Source organism: Myodes glareolus, chromosome 1 (assembly GCF_982192425.1).
Source record: "Myodes glareolus chromosome 1, mMyoGla1.1, whole genome shotgun sequence".
Classification (NCBI taxonomy): domain Eukaryota; kingdom Metazoa; phylum Chordata; class Mammalia; order Rodentia; family Cricetidae; genus Myodes; species Myodes glareolus.
The window spans coordinates 130,524,636-130,545,716 of NC_142026.1; the positions used below are offsets into that span (position 1 = coordinate 130,524,636).

A 21,081-nucleotide genomic window follows, 5' to 3' on the forward strand; every position below is an offset into this window, starting at 1 on the left:
CTGATAGCAGGTAATTCATGACCTAGCAACAGGAGCTGCCACAGGCAAACTCTACAAAAGGAGCTGGAGGCTAAGCCCCATGTGACTAATTATCAAACCACCATTCATGTGTTTAAACATTTTAGTTACAAATTTATATCAGAGTTCTCTAATACTCCCAACAAATATTCACCATGTAAAGAAGGGCAAGCAGTGTCCTGGTTTACCTCTATCCACAATCCTTGAGCCGGCAGCTCTGTCTGGAACTGTCAGATGGTTTTGATTGTTGCTCAAGGAAGAAGTGTCATCGCTAGATAAAGAGTTCAAAAAACCACTTTCAGAAGTGACGGAGCTGTTGTCTGGGGCCGGGCAATTGCTTGCCTCTGAAGGTGTGTGAACCTGTACAGTAAGTGTCAGGGGATGCCCCACATCTTCAGCAGCAGGCGCGTTGTTGACTATGTCGAGCCAGGACTGTCTTTCTTTAGATCCCGAGGAAGAAACCCGGCTGGGTGCCTTTGCTGCAGTCTCCAGAGAAGAGAAAGAGCACGAGGATTCTCTCAGTTTAGGTGAAGAAGACGACGCCCGCCGCGCAACCTGTTTTCCACAAATAAAATCGGGAGGAAGAAGAGGAGGGGAAGCATTGTGAATAAATCATCATTCTCTTCACTTTGTTTTTATTAAAATTCTCCCAGAATTATTTGAAAAAGTGACCAGGAATAAAAAAAAAAGTCAACGGACAATTGTATGATATTTATTATTGTATGGCAGCCACCAGGGACCATTCTCTAGAACTGATCTGGGTAATTTTGAGTTTGCCAAATAAGATCTGAAAAATCTCCATATCAAAAATTTTGACTCAAAAACTTGAGCCTCTCCAACCATTTAAAGGCTCTCTTACAGCAATGTTTTTAGAATGCTTATGGTAGAATGATATCTTGTCGTCTCTTCTTGAATTCACAATGAAATGAGCAAAATCAACCTAGGAAGGCAATTGATAGATAGAAAACAGAGGTCTGGGGTGTGGCCCAGTAGAATACTTCATACCAGGTATGAGACTTCTGAGTAACCTTTACCTACTCCTTAGCACACTCCTTAGCTATCCATCCATAGCTATCCAGGCTTAAAAAGCCTAAATATTAATGGCATAAAAAAAATTAATTACAATTTTCCATGCTATTATTTTATGACTGACGGGGAGACCAGATGCCACAGCATGTGTTAGAGGTCAGAGGACTCCATTCCCTTCTTCCACTGTGTAGCTTCCATGTATGGAACTCAGATCATCAGGCTTACCAGCAAGCATCCTTGTAGTATGAGGAGGAGCGGGCCTGCTTTTCATCCTGCCCAGCTAGCTTAACCCCCAAAACAACCACACAGAAATTGTACTAATTAAATTACTGCCCGGCCCATTATATCTAGCCTCTTCTTGGCTAACTCTCACATCTTGCTTTAACCCATATCTAGTAATTTGTGTAGCACCACAAGGTCGTGGCTTACCGGGAAAGGTTCTAACCAGCATCAGTCTCAAACAGGAAAATCATTGCGTCTGCCACACTTCCCTTCTTCCCAGCATTCTGTTCTGTCTACTCCACCACCTAAGGGCTGCCCTATCAAAAGGCCAAGGCAGTCTCTTTATTCAACCATTGAAAGCAACACACAAACAGAAGAACCTCCTACACCACATTCTCACCTATGGAGCTATCTTGCCAGGCCCAATCACTTTCAAATTTTAACATAGTTTCACTGAGTGAGACAAGAATATATTAATAGCCTCTCATCACAATCCCTGACTTCAAACTCTACTACAGAGCTACAGTACTGAAAATAGCCTGGTATTGGCATAGAAACAGACAGGAGGACCAATAGAACTGAAGTGAAGACCTAGCTATTAATCCACACACTTATGAATACCTGATTTTTGACAAAGAAGCAAAAAATATAAAATGGAAAAAAGAAAGAACATTTAACAAATGATGGTGGCTTAACTGGATATCAGAAAGTACAAGAATGAAAATAGATTCATGTCTATCACCATGCACAAAACTCAAGTCCAAATGGATCAAAGTTCTCAATATAAAACCAACCACACTGAAACTTATATAAGAGAAAGTGGGAAGTACACTTGAACACATTGGTACAGGAGACCACTTCCTAAATATATAACCCCAGTAGCACAAACACTGAGATAAACAATTAACAAATGGGACCTCCTGAAACTGAAAAGCTTCTGTAAAATAAAGGACGCGGTCAACAAGACAAAATGGCAGCCTACAAAATGGGAAAAGATCTTCACCAACCCCACATCAGACAGATGTCTGATCTCCAAAATATACAAAGAACTCAAGAAATTTGTCATCAAAAGAACAAATAATCCAATAAAAAAAGAGTACAGACCTAAACAGAGAACTCTTAACAGAAGAATATAAATGGATGAAAGACACTTAAAGAAATGTTCAACATTCTTAGCCATCAGAGAAATGCAAATCAAAACAACTCTGAGCTTCCATCTTATATCTGTAAGAATAGCCAAGATCAAAACACTGATGACAACTTATGCTGGAGAGGATATGGGGTAAAGGGAACACTCCTCCGTTGCTGGTAGGAGTGCAAATTGGTACAACCTTTTTGGATATCATCATGACAATTTCTCAGAAAATTAGAAAGCAACCTTCCTCAAGATCTAGCAATACCACTTTTGGGTATATACCCAAAGGATGCTCAATCATACCACAAGGACCTGTGCTCAACTATGTTCATAGCAGCATTGTTTGTCATATCAAGAACCTGGAAACAACTTAAATGCCCTCTGACCAAAGAATGTATAAAGAAAATGTGGTATATTCACACACTGGAGTACTACACAGCAGAAAAAAATAATGACATCTTGAAATTTGCAGGCAAATGTGTGGCTCTAGAAAACATCATATTGAGTGAGATATCCCAGACCCAGAAAGACAATTATCATATGTACTCACTCAAAAGTGGATTTTAGACATAAAGCAAAGAAAACCAGACTATAATTCACAATCCCAGAGAACCTAGACAACAATGAAGACCCTAAGAGACATACATGGAACTAATCTACATGGGAAGTAGAAAAGGACAAGATCTCCTGAGTAAATTGAGAGTATGGGGATTATGGGGGAGGGTTGAAGGGGAAGGGAGAGGAAGGGAGGGGAGCAGAGAAAAATGTATAGCTCAATAAAAATCTATTAAAAAAAGAAAAAGAATATATTAATAGCCTCTGAATTTGTGTGAGCGAAGCCAAGGCTGCCCCACTGATGGTAACAGGCAGGTTTATTGGGGATCCTCTGACAGCAGCTTCCTAGCATATTCTCCAAGAGCAAGTTGGACCTTGAAGGACCACAGACATAGTCCAAGGCCATGACACCAATAAGGACTTTTTTTGAGGCAAACATTATTTATGCTGAGATTTTATATGAGTTACATTTCAATGTTGCAATATTTTGAGAATTTTGACAAATGGTAAAATACGTAAGCCTTTATTTCAGGGAAGTTTAAGATTTTGAGTGCAGTTCATATCAAATGAAAGATCTAGAAACATCTTCCATTTTTAACATGATTCATCAGAAAAAAAATCCAAACATGTAGACTCATTGTTCTCTGGGTTAGCCTGTATCTCCCATGGCATAAGACTGAGAAGGGAGTTTATGGTTCAATTTTATGTCATCATCTTTTTGATTAATTGTGTTAATTAAGAAAGGGCATGGTGGAGATTATTAAAAATAGAAAACTGAAGAAAACATTTGAATTCTCTTCAAAACCTCAGAAACATGGCAACCCAACTCAGAATGCTTACCTATGTGCAAACTCAATACATCACTATGAATTTTAAAGTCCCTGTGCTCTGAACTTTTAATGGGAAAATCTGAAATTAACTAACATGTGTCTTCTTGGATGCTAAGTGAATATAGGCTGTGAAATGATCAATAAACCTACTAAATCCCATTTTCATATGTATGTGTTGTACATGCGTGTAATGTATGTTTCCACATGTACTCCTTCTGGGAGCCCGAGGGTGATGTTGGGATCTACCTCAATCACTCCTCCACCTTATCTTTGAGACAGGGTCTCTCAGTCAATCCCCATTACATGACCAGTCTCCACCTTCTAAAGCTGGAATTACAAGCAAGTCACCAGGACCACGCAGCATTTACTCGGGATCTGGGAGCTAAACTCTTGTCTTCATACTTTCATGGCAAACATGTTAGCCATGGATCCATCTCTTCAGCCCAGAAACAAACCTACTTTGAATATTAGCATGGCACTAACATGCCTAGTAAGATAGGAAATGACCCTAGGCATGAAAATGCTTCATTCACCAAACTGTCAAATAGCTTGACACTTGAAGTCAGCTAGATCAATTAAAACTAAGAGATCCAAGATCTGTAAGTTCTAGTTCTCCAGGAGAGGAATATACAGGCTCCACAGTATCCAAATAAATGCAAGGATATCTTACTCATTAGATGGATCTACAAAAGTTAACAAAAACACACATGCTGCTCGAATCCTGGCAGTCTTCTATTGTAAATTATTCTGGTCAAACTTGCTTTTGTTACAGAGACAGAGCTCGAGTTCTGTCACTCCTGCCATGGGGCTTTAATTGGGTTAGAGAAAATGGGATATTTGTGAAAGAGACTGTATACTCAGTAGGAGCTATACTGTCTGTATTTATTGATCCTCCAAACTTTTCTTAAAGGACTAGGGAAGGTCTTCTTAACTAAGCGTTGGTCATATCTGTGAAGTATATTTTCTTATTGGTTGTTATATAGCAAAAATGCTCTTAATCCATGTTCTCAAGACACCACATAACATTTGTAGAATTAATTTCTTAATTGATTTCTTACTTATCTTTTTCTTTTCAGTCCCTCTGTGTGTGTGTGTGTGTGTGTGTGTGTGTGTGTGTGTGTGTGTGTGTGTGCTGGTGGGCACTGGCTGATGACCTCTAGTATCTTTCCCACAAACACAGACCACCTTGTTTTTAGAGACAAGATCTGCCATTGTCCCGGGGCTATAGTTAGCTAATGAGGCTAGATTGGCTGCCCAGGAGTCCCTGGGATAATCCCCATCTCTGCCTTCCCAGTGCCAGGATTATAAACACATTGCCACATCAGAATTATTATTTTTTATTTTGTTGGGTTTTTTGCTTGTTTGTTTGTTTGTTTTTCAGAACAGCGTTCTTCTTAGCTTTGGAACCTGTCCTGAAACTCAATTTGTAGACCAGGCTGGCTTCGAACTCACGGACACCTGCCTGTGTGCCTCCCAAGTGGCACAAGGCATGTGCCACCACGGCTACACCAGGATTTTTAAATGGATTCTGAGGATCAGACTCAGGCCCTTATGCTTACAAACCAAGCTCTTTACCAACAGAGCCATCTCCCCTGCACTGGACTTTATTTTAAAAATAAAAAGAAAATGAAAGTGACTAATGAAGTAGAAAGGAAAAAAATAAAAATAATTAGGGAAAGTGGAAAAAATGAGGAGGGAAAAAAAGGCAAGGGTGTTAGATGCTGGAGATCAATGAACTAGAAAGTAAGTCATGTGGAACAAATTGAACTGGGGTTCATTTCAGAAGATTCTATCTGGGACTATTTTTTTTTGTAAATGACATAGTGTCAAATAATAAAACATGGTTTATTATTTCTAAGATTCTATAACTATAGAATCCTTGCTTTCTGTGAACTGTCTTTATCATAAACTCACAAAACAGCAAAGGAAATGGAGGTGTCAGGGTATAGGTCCCCTTCTCTCCTCCCCACCTCTTTCTGACTAAAGCCTCGCTCCTTCAAAGCCAGTTCACAGCCTGGTCCTGTGTGAAGTCTCCCCGATAGCATGAGGCTGTGAGGGTACAACACCTGGTGCCTCCTTTACCATACCAGATGAATAGCATTTTATTTGACAACTTATATTGCCAGTGCTGATTGACTGCTAAGTCTTTTTTGGTGAGCTACTTGAGAACAGGCTGTTTTTAGTCATTTTTACACTTCCATTTTTTTCTTGCATCTGTGCCCAACACAGAGTTGATAATAAATTACTGCCAGGGAAGGATGGAGCAGAGAACCAGCTCTGTCAAGAAAATCTCAGCACAGTAGTTTGGTCTCTTATTGAGGAGCTTCCTCGGATCTCCAGCAACTTGCTGGCTAGAACCGCTAACTTCAAGACAGAAAAGATTTACTAGAGAAGGGATAGATCCATGGAGCATGGACAGTCTCAAACAACATGGCTTCCCTTAGTGAGAGAATTGTTGACAGCAGGTGATTTAAGTCACTTCTAGATGTTTGAGCTAGAAATATTTTCAATGAGAAAATTGAAATCATACTAATGATTGCAGCTTTTACGTATTACACATACCTATTTGTGTCTCTGTGGGCCTAAGTAGACACACACACACACACACACACACACACACACACACACAGAGCTTAGAGAGCAGGGCTCAGAAGGAAATGGCTCCATCTTCCTCCCATGTGAGTCTTTGGGATCAAGCTCAGGTGATCAAGCTTGGTGACAAGCACCTTTACCGACTGAGATATTTCACTGGCCATAATGATTATAGTTTTAATTGACTGACATGACTGAATTCAAATGCTAAAATAGATTTTCTTATTTTCTTTGTAGGATATTTTTATTGCTAGAAACTTTAAAGAGAATGCTACTTAGCTCTACAGTCCTTTGGGCCGGGGGAGAATGTGCTCAGAACCCTAGTTCAGCTGCCCCAATCTCATCAACTTTCCTGGGCACGTCGCAGTTTTATCTTCTTCACAATATTTATCACTACTTGAATACAATTGTTTGAATTATTGATTTGCTGTCCCTCTCAAATCACTTAATGCCACTGGTGATCAAAGAAGCAGGACAGTGTCCTCAACAAGACCTAGCAGGTGGCAGGTACAAAGCATTATGTCATCAGCCACCCAACTGGCAGGAGCATCAATGGGGGCGAACCATACAACATGAAGGAATATATTTCTGCCGATTTGTTTTCTCTTCTCAGATATGATCTCTCTGTGTAGCCTAGTTGGTCCCAATCTTGGAGAGCTCTTGCCTCTGTACCTGAGAGCTGGGGTTACAGGTATGAGACACTGTGCTTAGATTGAAACAATATCCTTGGTAAAATATAAACATCTGAACATTTCTACCTACAATAAAGTCAAGTTTACTTCTTTGGAACCTGGTTTCCTCATCTGTACAACTAAAATGGTTTTCTGAGAGTCAGATGAAATTATCCTTCTTAAGGGATATGTAGAATGGTACACGAGGAAGACCATTCCAGGTGCTGGAGGAAACACCCTTCCCCATGCTGGAGAAATGACTCAGCAGGAAAGAGAAAGCATTGATCTTGCAGAGGAATGGACTTTGGTTCCCAAAACTCAAATCAGGTGGCTTACAACCTCTTGTAACCCAGTTCCAGGAGATCAGATGCCCTCTTCCGGTCTGCAAGAGTAATCCACTTATGTGTACAAACCTACCTACACATAATTAAAAATACAACTAAATCTCTGTTTAAATTTTTTTTCTTGGGACAGGGTCTCTTTATTATGTAGCTCTGGCTGTCCTGGAACTAACTCTGAAGACCAGGCTGGCCTTGAACTCATAGAGATCCACTTGCCTCTGCCTCCTAAGTACTGGGATTAAAGGTGTGCGCCATCATGCCTGGTCCATAATTTTCTAAAGGGGCGCATAAGGAAATATTCTCAGAGAGCATGGATGAAGCCGTAATAGCCACCTACTTTTCCATCTATCCATGCACTCAAGCTAAAACATGAGTTCGACACTTATAAACATCAGCAATAAACAAAAAACACATTGAATGTGGCCTTTGACTTAAATAATTTGGGAATTGGGGTCTAGAGAGATGGCTCAGAGGTTGGGAGTTTAAACTACTCTAATAGAGAGCCCAGGCTTGGTTGCCAGCACCCATATGGCCTCTATAGGGTGCTTCATACATGTGCTGTGCATACACACACTCAGGCAACCATACATACACATAAAAATTTTAAATGTACTTTTAAATGAATGTGGTAATTATGTAAATAACACAGACATATATAGTTCCAAGTACGAGGTCAATTACAGTAACAGCATAAAAAGGCATTTTAAGAAGTGTTCCAGAAATGCAAAGAGAATTCAGAGTAAGAACAAAGTAGATGGTATACATGTATGAAAATACCACAGTGAGGCATAGGAGACTACTTTCTAAATAAACACTAGCTGCACAAACACTGAGAGCAACAATTAATAAATGAGACTTCCCGAAGCTGAATAGCTTCTGTAAAGCAAAGTACACAGTAAATAAGATAAAATAACAGCCTACAGAATGGGAAAAGGTCTTCAGTAACCCTACATCTGACATGGGGTTGATCTCCAAAATAAATAAAGACCTCAAGAAACTAGACATCAAAATACCAAATAATCCAATATAGGGGGGGGTTACAGATCTAAACATATAATTATCAACAGAAGAATCTCAGATGGCTGAAATCTCAAATCTCAAATTTCTTAAATCTCAACTTTTAAGGAATTGCTCAACATTCTTAGTCATCAAGTAAATGCAAATCAAAACAACCCTAAGATACCATCTTTCACCTGTCAGAATGGCTAAGATCAAAAACACTGATGACAGCTCGTGCTTGAGAGGATGTGGAGTAAAGGGAACACTCCTCCACTGCTGGTGGGAGTGCAAACTTATTCAGTCACTTTGGAAATCAGTATGGTGGGAATCAATCTACTTCAAGACCCAGCAATACCACTCTTGGACATATTCCCAAAGGATCCTCACCTATACCGCAAGAACACTTGCTAAGCTATGTTCATAGCAGGATTATTCATAATAGGCAGAACCTGGAAAAAACCTAGATGCCCCTCACCTGAAGAATAGATAAAGAAAATATGATACATTTACACAATGCAATATTACTCAGATTGAAAAAATCATGAAATTTGCAGGCAAATGGATGGAACTAAAAGAAATCATTCTGAGTGAGGCAACCCATACCCAGAAAGACAAACACAGCATGTACTCACTCATACGTGGATACGAGATGTAAAGCAAAGGATAACCAGATCAGAATAGATTAACAAGAAGGACCCTAAGAGGGACACATGGATCACTCTGGGAAGGGGAAATAGATGAGATCTCCTGGGTAAACTTGTGGTGGGGACAGTAAATGGAGAGGACGGGGGTACAGACTTGAGGGAACAGGATCAAGTTGGGGGAGGGATGAGGTGGGACAGCAAAGAAAGAGATATCTTGATAAAGGGAGCCATTTGGGGGCTAGGGAGAAAGAAACCTGACATTCACAAGGATGACCCAAACTAAGACCCTAGCAACAGTGAAGAGGACGCCTAAACTGGCCTTCCCCTGTAATCAGATTGGTGACTGCCCTAAGTGTCATCATAGAACCTTCATCCAGTAACTGACAGAAGCAGATGCAGAGATCCAAATCCAAAACCAGGCCAAGCTGTGGGAATCCACTCAAAGAGAAGGAGGAGGAATTACATGTGCAAGGGGAGTCAAGATCATGACAGGGAAACTCACAGACACAGTGACCCAAATTTGGAAGAACTCACAGACTCTAGACCAACAGCTGGGGCTCCTGCATGGGACCAAACTAAGCCCTCTGCATGTGGGTGACAGTTTTATAGACTAATCTGTTGATGTGATGGGACCCCTGGCAGTGGGATCAGGATCTATATCCATAGTGCATGAGTTGGCTCTTTGGAATCCATTCCATATGGTGAAATGGCATTGCTCAGCTTGATGGTGGAAGGGGTGTGGTCTTGGTCCTGCCTTAACTGGATGTGCCAGACTTTGTTGACTCCCCATGGGACGCCTTGCCCTTTCTGAGGAGCAGATGGAGCTGAGTTGAAGGAAAGAGGAAGAGGGGAGGGAGGGGAAACTGGTTCCTATGCAAAATGAATTTAAAAAATAAAATAAAATATTAATGAAAGAAAGAAAATAGAACAGTGAAACCCATTACTTTGAATACATGAATGTCAGCTAAAGGGATTAACAGAAAAAACCCAAAAAACTAAAAGAACAAATTTGTCCTGGCTTAGAAGGCCGGGAATGGCTTCAGCAGAGGAATTTGTGCTTGAAGCAGACTAAAAGACTCCATGAATGAGAACTAGGGTGGCGTCCCAACTAGAGCTTCCTACAGGTTAAGAAACTCTCTCCCTGCAGATGCAGAAGGTGAGCTTGGAAGACTCAGGGCAAAGGAGGCATTTTTCAGAGCTGATGAAGAAGGAGGGATTAGTGGCAAGAAAGTAGCAACAAATGTGACCTCTCAGTGGCCCTTGAATAAAGCGGCCAGGTATGGTGGTGCCTGTCTTTAATCTTAGCACTTGGAAGGCAGAGGTAGGCAGAGCTCTGTGAGTTCAAAGCCAACCTGGTAAGCATGGTGAGTTCTAGGCAAATCGGACTTATTAAAAGCACCTTTTGGGGGACTTTTGGAAGGAAAGATAGACTAGAAGCAGGGAAAGAAAGAGCCTCTGGTTCCAATGACTCAGGCAGGAACTAATGAGGGGGTGGGAGTTGGCCAGCGGAAGCAGAAGGCAGGAAGGGATGGTGGGACAGCCGCCATGCTAGCTGGCTGTGGAAAGAAACTGTCAAATGAAAAGACAAAAATACATAACGGCAAGTTATAGCAAAGTTTGAAAATCAGTTCAATTTCCAAACACAAAGCTTATCATTTCTTATATCCTGAGTAGAAAGGTGGTTTTCCTTATCTCTATTTCTTACATGTATATATTTTCTAGGTTCAGAATCATGTGCTACGTTCACTGGTAAGTCTTCCTACAATTACCCACTTGCAAGCATCTATACCGCTTTGTAGAATAGATACTGAATGACTGAGTGACATTTGGTAGACAGCTATTCAAGACATAGCCTATTAAAATGAATCTATATTTCTAAAATTATCCTTGTTTGTTCAGTTTCCGGCTTCCTCCTCTATCCCTGGCCAGTGGGCCTCTTTTCAGGGTTTATTTTTACTTCATGCTGCTTTGGTTTGCTTTAGAAGGCTTGTTTCAACATTCTCGGAGACAAAAAGGAAGTGTTCTCCTGAAAAGCATCAAGATGTAAGGATGCCTGAACCTTTCTGTTACAATACTCTGAATTAGGAGCTGAGCTGCCTGAAGCTGGGGTTATAAATATTCATCCCCCTTCTCCTATCTGATCCAGCTCTTGGTGGTCTCTTCTCAAGCACACTCAAGTCTCTGCCATCTCCCTTCCTGAAGGGCCTGAGAGCTGTCCAGGAAAACCCACCACTACATCACACCACAGAACAATGCACACTTTGCTGCCTTCTGTGAAAATGTGCTTCTCCCTTATGCACAGGGCTGCTTCCATATACCAACCTGGGTCTCCTTTTAAGTTCAAAATTGACATCACAACCCTTCCACTCATATCTTCCAAGTGCTCCCCAAATCACTCAGAATGGAGCATCGAAAGCCTAGGCTGGCCCACAAGCCCCATATAGGATGGCTACTGGTATCCTGGCTTTACATCCTGTCTCATTTAGGTTCATGAGCTCCCGCTCCAGTGACATTTTGGCATCACTTCTCACCAATAAGACCTTGACTCTGTTTTCTCTGGTTAGAAACTCCTTTGCAGTGGGTCGCCCAGCTGACTCATAGGGCTTCCGAAGACCTAAGCTCAGATCTATGCAGTGTGGGACCATTCTGACCATCCCCATGCCTATTGGTTGCCACAGCCCACTCTCTATCCCCATCTCCCTTGGTCTCATCCATCCTTCCCTACTTCTGCCATAGTAGACCTCCCGCCTAGGATGGTCATCTGCGCTCATCTCTTTGAACAGGAAGCTTCCCCAAGCAAGGACATGAACCACTCATCAACGGATCCCAGGTTATGAGAAGAGGGCTTATAATTGAAGTGAATCAGCATAACAGAGCAGGTTATCAGACAGTGCCTTTAAAATTAAACTTGGAAGAAGAAACTGTGTGGTGAATGCGTTAGTGCTATTAATAGTTCTTAAAAACACTTAGTAACTCAGGACATTCTGAGACTTGAGAAGTTGGTTCCTTTTATACTCTTTGAAGAAATCTGAACAATGAGATCTACAAATTATCTTTCAAAATGAAAAGGACAGAACCCCCATGTATTTTAAACTTTTATAATAAGCCTGGGAAAAACAAAACTCTCTATCGTTTCTTTAAGAATCAGGTCATGTTGGGGCCGCAGAGACGGTTTGCTGAACAAAGTGCTTGCCAATCAAGTTCCACGATCTGAAGTCAGAAATTTAGCACCCACATAAAATGCTGGGCGCTGTGGCAGGCAAACTCATATATCCCCAGCACTTGGAGTCTGTTGAGCTCCCTGGTTAGCCGCTCTAGGGTATCAGAGAGTCCAAGACTCCCATGAGGAATCCTGAGGCTGGCTCCTCGAGAATGGCATTTGGGGTTGACCTTAGCATATACATGGACATGCTCTACACATAGACACACAAAAGGGAAAGTGGATGTCGTCCCTCCGCCCCGCACTGTCATTCACATAAGGTTTTGCAGTTTGAAAGATCAGAACCAGGAACTTGCCTTCACTGGCTCAAGACTCTACTGTACACTGCCCTCCCTTGTGGGATTCAGCCCACTGGAAGCAGAAGTCCAAACTCTAGGACAACAAAAACTGAGATTATCTCCACTCTCTAGCAGTAAGAAAGACTAGACATTGAGTTAGCTATTTCAAACCTTGAAAGTTTTTGAGACAACTTTCCAGAACAATATTATTTTATTCTTTGGGTTCAGCTTCATGAAATGAAGTTGTCACCCAATTGCTAAACAAAAAAAAATAGGAAAAAAATTATTTTCACCCTAGGCTTGAATATCTGATTCATTGCTAGACTCTATCATATTGAGTGAAACAATAACTTGAATTCATGCCCTGTATAAAAGTTACCCAGATTTTTTTTCTTTCATTTCATCTGTTTAAATAGTAAGCCTAATGCTATTTTAATCAAGTGTCTTACATGTCTGTTTTTTTTTTCTTTTTTCCAGAAACAAGAGAAAACAAAAACAAAATCTGCCTGGGAAATATGTGAGCAGAAGGACCATACTCTATTACTAAAAGAAAAAAATCTAACTATTCAACATTTGTTCTTGTTTGCTTTTGTTGCTGTAATGAAGACCATGACCAAACACAACTCCGGGGGGGGGGGGGGAGTGCTTGGTTTACAGGTCACAGCCCATCATCAGGGGAAGTCACAGCAGAAACTCAAGGCAAGAACCAAGAAGTGGAAACTGAGGCAGAGGCCACAAATGAGCACTGTTTACTGACTTGCTCTCCTTGCGGCTTGCTCAGCCTGCTTTCTTATACCAGCAAGACTATCTTCCTAGGGATGGTACCACCCACAGTGGGCTGGGCCCTCCCACATCAACCATTAATCAACAAAATGTCCCCCCAAATTGCCTACAAACAATCTGATATATGATGTATTTTCCTGATCTAAGGATCCTCTTCTCAGAGAAGAGTAGATTGTCTTAAATTGACAAACCACTGACAAGACATTTATCTGACAATTTTATCTTCTATTACTTTAGAAAATATCTGTTAAAAGTGAGAGACTTTTAACTTTTTTGTTTGTTTATTTTGTTTTTGTTTTACCAGATAGTGCTTCTCTGTGTAGCCCTTGCTATTCTGGAACTACCTACGTAGACCAGGTTGGCCTTGAACTCAGAGACCCTCCTGCCTCTGTCTCTAGAGTACTGGAATTAAAGGCCTGTGCTGCAACTTCCACCACTGCCACCATCTGATTTACAACTACTTAAGAAATATTTAAGGGCTGGATCAGCAGCTCAGTTGTGCTCATGGCCTTGGGAGAGGAAGCAATTTTTTAAAACCAGAAAAATTAAAGGACACTAAGTTCAATAAAAGTGATGGATAAATCTGAGCCATTAAACTCACAGACATTTATAAAAAGAAGCCACGAACATGTTTAAAAAAATAATAAGTGAGAATGGCTCACTTACAGCTGACAACCGTGCATGACAAACACATGTTATTTCAAATATAGAGTGGAACAAGCTGAGACATCCCATCAGTCAACAAGAATGAGAACGAGAAATAGGAAGGGGGGCAGAGGCTAAAAACATCCAACAGACACAAAGAAAAAATACAAATGGCTCTAACCATAGTAAGGGGTTTGGCCTTATATGATCAGTAAAGGGCAAATAAAAAATACTACTGTTTCTCAGGGTTGTTCAAAGATTAAATGATTATGCATTTACAGCACTGGGATATGATAAACATAAAATATGTAAATCTGGAAAGTAGCATGGGTCGTGTGTTAACATGTAGAAGGTCTTGAATTTAAACCACATACCCAAACAATAATAATAATAACAATGACCTATTAACTATTTTAAGAAAATTATATCCTCACTGACCCCAGTGTGACCTTTGCTAGGGACCACATCCAAATGTGAAGTAATGCTCCAAAGTCTTGGCATCCATGAAGACCTGGACTTCCAAAGTTTAGGGTGCAACTTGAATCCTTCTTTGGGAACACACCACACTGGCCCATATGCAGTCTTAATGGGATGACCCCCAGCTGCTGTCTCTGTTTCTCTTTTCATGCTCCCTTTTATATATTGTCTTTAAATTCATTTTGCATTGCTGTATCACATGCGCCTAGGCAAGGCACTTGACATGGCTTCAGCAAATAAGTAGGGCGTAAGATGTCACATTGCAAAATGAGCCTCTGCAGGCATTGGCCTGCCACTCAAAAGCCCATTGCATCTCTATGCATCCTTAGACTGTGATACAGTCCATCTGCAGATTAGGAACAAACACATCAAGACTGTCATCCCTGTGGGTTGCTATGGAGAAGGCTCTAAGTCAGCACCCTGAGTGAGTACCCTGAGAATTTCACTTGCTCTTTGGGAAGCACCTTAACTCGATCAATTCTAAAATGGTATTGGCCGTGGTACAATAGGAAGGAGTGACATACTCACATAGAATTAGTGACCAACAGACTACTCACATCTACACGTACCACAGGAGAGGAAGTTGCAGAAGCATACGGAGGGGGTGGCGTCTCCGAGGCTATTTCAGGATCTTCCTGCTCACTCTCACTGTAACATTCTGTAACCGGAAGAAAAAGATGCTTCAGGTTTCCAAGTTCTCATTAGTTATTCCATAATGTATGAGCAAAGGTTTTTCTCCATCTGCACATTGTGATTTCAATCTCATTCAAAAAGGAAGCATCCAAAGGGGGAGGGGCAATGGAGAGCAAGAAATCTATGGCACTACCTGATGAAAAGAGACTCAAGAATGGGAAAAACAAGCGTTCCCGCATGGCAGTTTCTGCTCCCGGAGAGCATCCAAGATGCAAGATGGAGGTTGTTGTGACTCAGGAGAAAATAAAAAGAAAAGAATTCCTTAAAAATGTGTGATAGTTATGACACCATCAGCAGTGGAGATGGGAATCAGAATGAGCTGTGGGAGCAGCATCTGACTGATAACTCAGCCATGGTTGGTACCCCAAAACAACAAGAAGGGAACCAGGCTGAGCAAATGAGCCAAGCCACAAAACTGGAGGTCCCCAAGGGAGAGCCTGGAAGATGGATTTTAGAAGTTTAGGAGCAATAGTACAAAAGAGATTAAACACCAGGATAAGTCTTTCTACACATGCTTCTCTTCCCCAGTGAATAACCAGTGGATATTTACCCCACAAAAAAGAGGACCAGTATGGTAGCTAACTGCTGACTTCACAGCATTATAATGTTGTGAATCAATAATGAATTCTCTTATTGGTTCACACTTGACACTTTTCCATTTCTAACCTTAAGATTTTAAAATCAAAAGTATAACTTTCCCCTTACAGTACCCAAGCGTCCTATAATCTAAGCATTGCAGCACCAGTCTGATTCAGTTCTCTGCTCCCCACTCTAAAGGCTAGTAGTATTTTGAAGATATGAATATGACTTGTGAGGCCTGAACATGGTGTGTCTCCAACTCGATCATCAGGTTCCAAGAACAATTTCGAGGTAATTAATGCCAACACACACCTGGCAGAGCGGTGAAACTGTCAGAGGAAATGGTGGGATGTAAGTTATCTGACTAGATCATGACACATTCAGGCCTGTGAGTAAGAACTCTGTAAGGAGGGCACTAAAACATTTGCATTGGCAATTGTTTGAGTATCTGTAGGGCCCGCAGCTGCTCAAGTGTGGGAGACGTGTGAAGTTGCTTCGAGTTGGCAGGGAGGCTCGGCTCCGTGGTGAGGCTGTGTGAAGATGGCTGTCTGTACCTTTTAGATCGCTTCAAATGTCAAACCACGTTTCCCCAGGATCAGCCTATACATAGAAGCTGAATTGTCTCTTTCTTTCTCCTGACTCATTCGGTTCTAACGTTCTTGCTAAAGTTTCAGAAATGGAAAGCAGAACATACCTTCATCCTTTGTAGTGGACTCCTGGTGGATTACTGCAAATCCAAGTTTGCTTAACCACCTAAGGTTTAAACGGAAAGTCAATGTCTGACCACACAGCCGGGCCCCTCGTTCACTCACTTTCCCCCTTAGACCCTGAACCTGCTTCCTGTCTCAGGCCTTACAATAAAGTTCAGTCCTACCTCCTCGCTTACCCTGAGTATTTCCTAAAGCATCATGAGTTTGAAACATGGAGACCTAAGATGTCTGGTTTCACAATACTTGGCTGTCCAGGGATCTACACTGTATCAGGAGCAGGGGGAGGCTTTATCGAGAGGCTAAGTAAGAAGCTAAATGAGATATTCTAACTAGATAAACAAATATGTCGTCTTTAGTATTTAAATATTTTGAACCTTCAGCCACCATCAAACCATATCAAATCCAGTCACTTGACCATCAAAGCCATAGTTCTTAAAATATTATTAAACTTATTGTCCTTATACTCATGTGTTATACATTTGGAGGCCAGGAGACAACTTTGGGAAGTCAGTTCTCTCTTTGCGCCTGTAAATGGGATCCATCAGGCTTGCCTGGGAAGCTATTTTCCCACTGAGCCTCTCCAACCCTCTATCATTTTACTAAGATCAATTGGTTTCAGAAAGAAAATAAAATCCATTCCACTAATTTTTAAGCCAGACAAATTTTTGCATCACTCAGAAGATCTGATTAAAACATAAAAGGTATTCCTAAAAAGTGGAAATTTTTAATTTCTAAAATCTTCATGAAAGGCACAAATGAATGAGTTTCTCTCTCTTATTGATGGACCTGCTATAGAAAGCAGGAGTGTTTGTCTAGTCCCTGAACCATGGCAAATGAGACAAAAGAATGGGGGCAGAGTACACAGAGTTAATGCACACGTGAGGAAAATCCTCTAACTTGAAACGTGCATACTGGCCATTTGGAAACTGCATCATCTAGACCCATAGATGGTAACACTGAAAATGCTACTGGGGTCTGTGGCGAGAATAGAAAAATATACTTTTGAGTCAAGTGTTGAGTCAAACATGAAAAAGGATATAGTCAGTTTTGAGCAAACAATTTGTTTAAATTATTCAAAATTTAAATACCCACCTTGTTTGCTCAATAATTGCAACTGTTACTATCAATTTGAAAAAAAAAGTGTGTAGAAAAATGTTGTCAACAATGCTTGTAACAGCAGAAAAAAATACCCTGAGTTAGTAATTGTTCATTAACAAGAAATCAGATAGATAACGATCTTGATTATATGAATACAATGTTATAATGAAACTAATAAAATATTCATAAGCAGATTTGTAATGACTCAAAAAAAATCCTCCAGCATATTGTTAGTAGAAAAGAAGGACAGAGCCAGAGGTTTTGTCTGTCTTAATGTATGTATAATGTATGTATAGTGTAACTGATACATTCATACCTGTGCATGAAGGAGTATAAGGAAGGAGAAGAGCTATTCTGACAGATGTGGATAACCCCTAGCGAGTTGAATGGAAGGTGGGGAGAGTAAGAAATCTCGTGTGTTTTAAAATATAGATTTCTGTGTCATTTAATTTTTACATGATGTTTAAGATAGTACCTAACTAATATTTAAAGTATATAGTAGGAAGCTGGGGAGATGGTTCAGTGGATAAAGAGCTTGTCACACAATCCTGAGGACCTGATTTTTGGATTCCCAGTACCCACATAAAGAGGTGGACAGAGACACTCATTTGTAGCCTCAGCACCAGCATGTAGGCAGAGACAGACAGATCCATGTGTCTCGCCAGCTAGAAAATTTGGCCAAAATGATGAAATGTTCAATGATGAATAATGTCTCAAAAAATAAGGCATAGCAAACAGAAGAAGGCACCCAAAAACTTAAGAACATTTTCTAAATCAGATAAAATAAAATTTATTTCATCGTTCACTTTAAAAAAGACTAATAGTTTTCAATTTTTATAAGTATATAAAGCTGGTCCTGATTTTATAAGTATATAAAGCTGGTCTTTCCCTTCCTATAAACCTGAATCTAAAAGTAAAATATCAAAGAAATAAAAAGGCAATGAAAAGTTTTGAGTTGAGAGTAACTGAAGCAGGAAAAGACTTTTCTAAACTCCATTCCAGAGTGTGAACATACATCAAAACAAAAACTCCAAACAACCCCAAAACCCAAGTCCCTTCCTTTCATTGTGAGTTACTAGCTGTGATAACCTAACAATGGTTTTGACTTCTGCTTAGGTGCCTCTTTCACTAAGAACCTTCTGTAAACCTCATGACACATCTGAGAACCTCCATCTCCAACTGAATACATGTGTACACAACAGACTTTACACTAAAATGAAAGATAGCAGGTGTTTCCTGGGAGCCTGCTGTGTACTAACTTGTTAGGAATGTGTATGTTGGATGGGTACACATGTTAGAAGACAGAGGCACAAATAAGAGCATTCTTCCCGCAAACACCACCTGAGACAGGCAGCAAGGCAACATCTTTGTTTAGAACTGACTCTTCTATTCCTCTTAATGACTTGCTGGGAATTGAGAGTCATGGCAAAGTATGAGAGGTTTCTACTAAACTGACTTCTCTGCTTGTCACCCTTGAGAGAAATGTCACCCCCAACGAATGCAGTTAGCCAGAGAGTCGCATGACTGGACTGAAAACTGAAAAGTCTACCCCTTCCTCCCCTCTCTTCCCCACCCCTAAATTATTCCTAGATTCGTTATTGACTAGTTTAAATAGGCTCATGAAAAGAATAAGAGAGAGTTTCAGGTGCCATTTGTCAATAAACCTCTAGGTATCATCTGCACAGTCTTGTAGGAGAAAGGACAAAATTGGTAGTCCAGAGAGGTTCTCCCTTGTTGGCTACTGGAAGAACTGTCTTAAAGAAAGCTTGGGAATGGTTCTGATGATTAGATTTGTGAAGTTGGCACAGCCTAGAAACACCAGAGCAGAGTATCTCAGTGAGGGCAGTGCCTACCTCAAGTTGGCTTGTGGGCATGTCTCTCATTGTGTTGATTGTTACTGATGTAGGAAGACCCAGCCCATTGTGGAGAGTACCATTCCCTTGGCTGGGACCCTGAACTGTATAAGGATGAGGAAAGAGCATAAGACAGCAAGCAAGCAAGGATCCAGGCACTTGTTCTCTTTGCTCTTGACTACGGACGGATACGATGCTTGAAGTTCCTGCTTTGACTTTCCAACAATAACAGACTGGAATCTAGAATTTTAAGTGTAATAAACCATTCTTCCTTAAGTTGCTTTTTGTCAGGACGTTTTGGGACAGAAGTAGAAATGAAACTTGGACAATGGTATTGCAGATAGAAGAAATTGTCATGTATCCAGACACAGGCAAAATGGGTCACATAATCATGATTAGAAAGATAGACAATTGAAGGAGTATGATTAAAATCATCCTTTGAAGTATTAATATAACTAGAGAGATTCAAAATCAGAGCTCAGGACACCGGAAATTCAAATCCAATTTGTGGCTTGTTTATAAGTTGGAAAAGGATACTCTAGCAGAATTTCCAGTAAGATAATGTTCCTCACAACACGGAGTGGCAATAAGATTTAACCTTGACTGTGGTGACAGGGGTTGAGTTACTAGCCAACAGTGGAAAAGATATCTAGAGCTAGAACTCACACAAGACCTGCCATTAAACAGGAATCTGCAAATGGGAAAGAGAGCCTGACTCTAAAGACTGAAGATGGAAACCAAGACTAAGCTGGTGGCAGCCAGGGACAGGGAGCTACATAGCCTGGATGTGTGGATCAGAGCGCCTGAAGCACAATAATCTCATAGGAGTCTAACCTCTTGACTGAAAATGTGATTTTCTGCATAGGAGACACTCACTAGGTAACATGGCACTCAAGAGAACTATTTCTTTCACTAAGCCCTCGTTGGGAAGATGAAAACTATTTTGAAAGGATCAGTCCCAAGATGGGTGGGAAAGGCGGTAACAGGGATAAAGCTGAAGACATGTGATGCCCACGATGCTGCCCAAGAAGCTATCAGAGTGGGATGGTGGGCAACCCTGCCTCCCTGCCACTACAGACCAGAGTCAGCCCTGTGAACCTCAGTGGCGGCTCTGCTGCTGACTGGCAGTCACCATACCTGGGTTCTAACTACCTCTAGGCAAGTGCATCACCTTCTTCTGGACACATGCAGAGCATGTGACTACGGATTATGTCACCAGCCATACAGAGACGAGTGATGACCTTTGAAGAGTATACGCCCTGTCTTCTGAGGTGTCTGTTCTTTTTTTCCCCTTCAGGTGCTTGAGAAAGGCAAGGGAGGGGGTGAAACCTACAATCAGAAAGTGTGTGAAGCAGACACCTTCTTTGTCTATCAAAGACATGTTTGAAAGACACTGTTATCAGTTTCTTCTCTGACAGCTAACCCATGGTTTCCCAACTCCCTGTGAGGGATTTGTCCTCATCTGGGGAGATGAGGTGAGGGTAAGCTAAGTGTGTATAACAAATAAAAAGGCTCCTCACTAGACCCTAGACTGTGCTGCAGAAACAGTGACCTGAAGGGGGTAGAGGTGCATGAGGGAAGATAGCATCTATTTTATTTAGTTTTCTGAAACAAGAAGGCAAAGATGGATTATGTATGGAAGAAAATCAATGAAATCACAATGTATAATAGACAGCAGCATTTCAGGTTAAAGTCTATGAATGGAAGAA

At 41.0% G+C, this 21,081-nt stretch overlaps 1 protein-coding gene across 6 annotated transcripts in view; it reads right to left on the reverse strand.

Moving 5' to 3' along the window:
• Ipcef1 (interaction protein for cytohesin exchange factors 1) overlaps positions 1 to 21,081 on the reverse strand; it is a 155,753-nt gene that overhangs the window by 27,577 nt on the left and 107,095 nt on the right. For 4 of the 6 annotated variants that reach the window (XM_048420023.3, XM_048420020.3, XM_085687967.2 and 1 more), the window contains 3 exons: positions 16,406 to 16,464; positions 14,997 to 15,097; positions 207 to 573 (listed from right to left, as the gene is read on the reverse strand). In XM_048420023.3, coding sequence (XP_048275980.2) covers positions 207 to 573; positions 14,997 to 15,097; positions 16,406 to 16,464 — 527 coding nt within the window. The remainder of the gene's footprint in view (positions 1 to 206; positions 574 to 14,996; positions 15,098 to 16,405; positions 16,465 to 21,081) is intronic. The other 2 variants (XM_048420030.3, XM_087912103.1) reach the window with 1 other exon arrangement.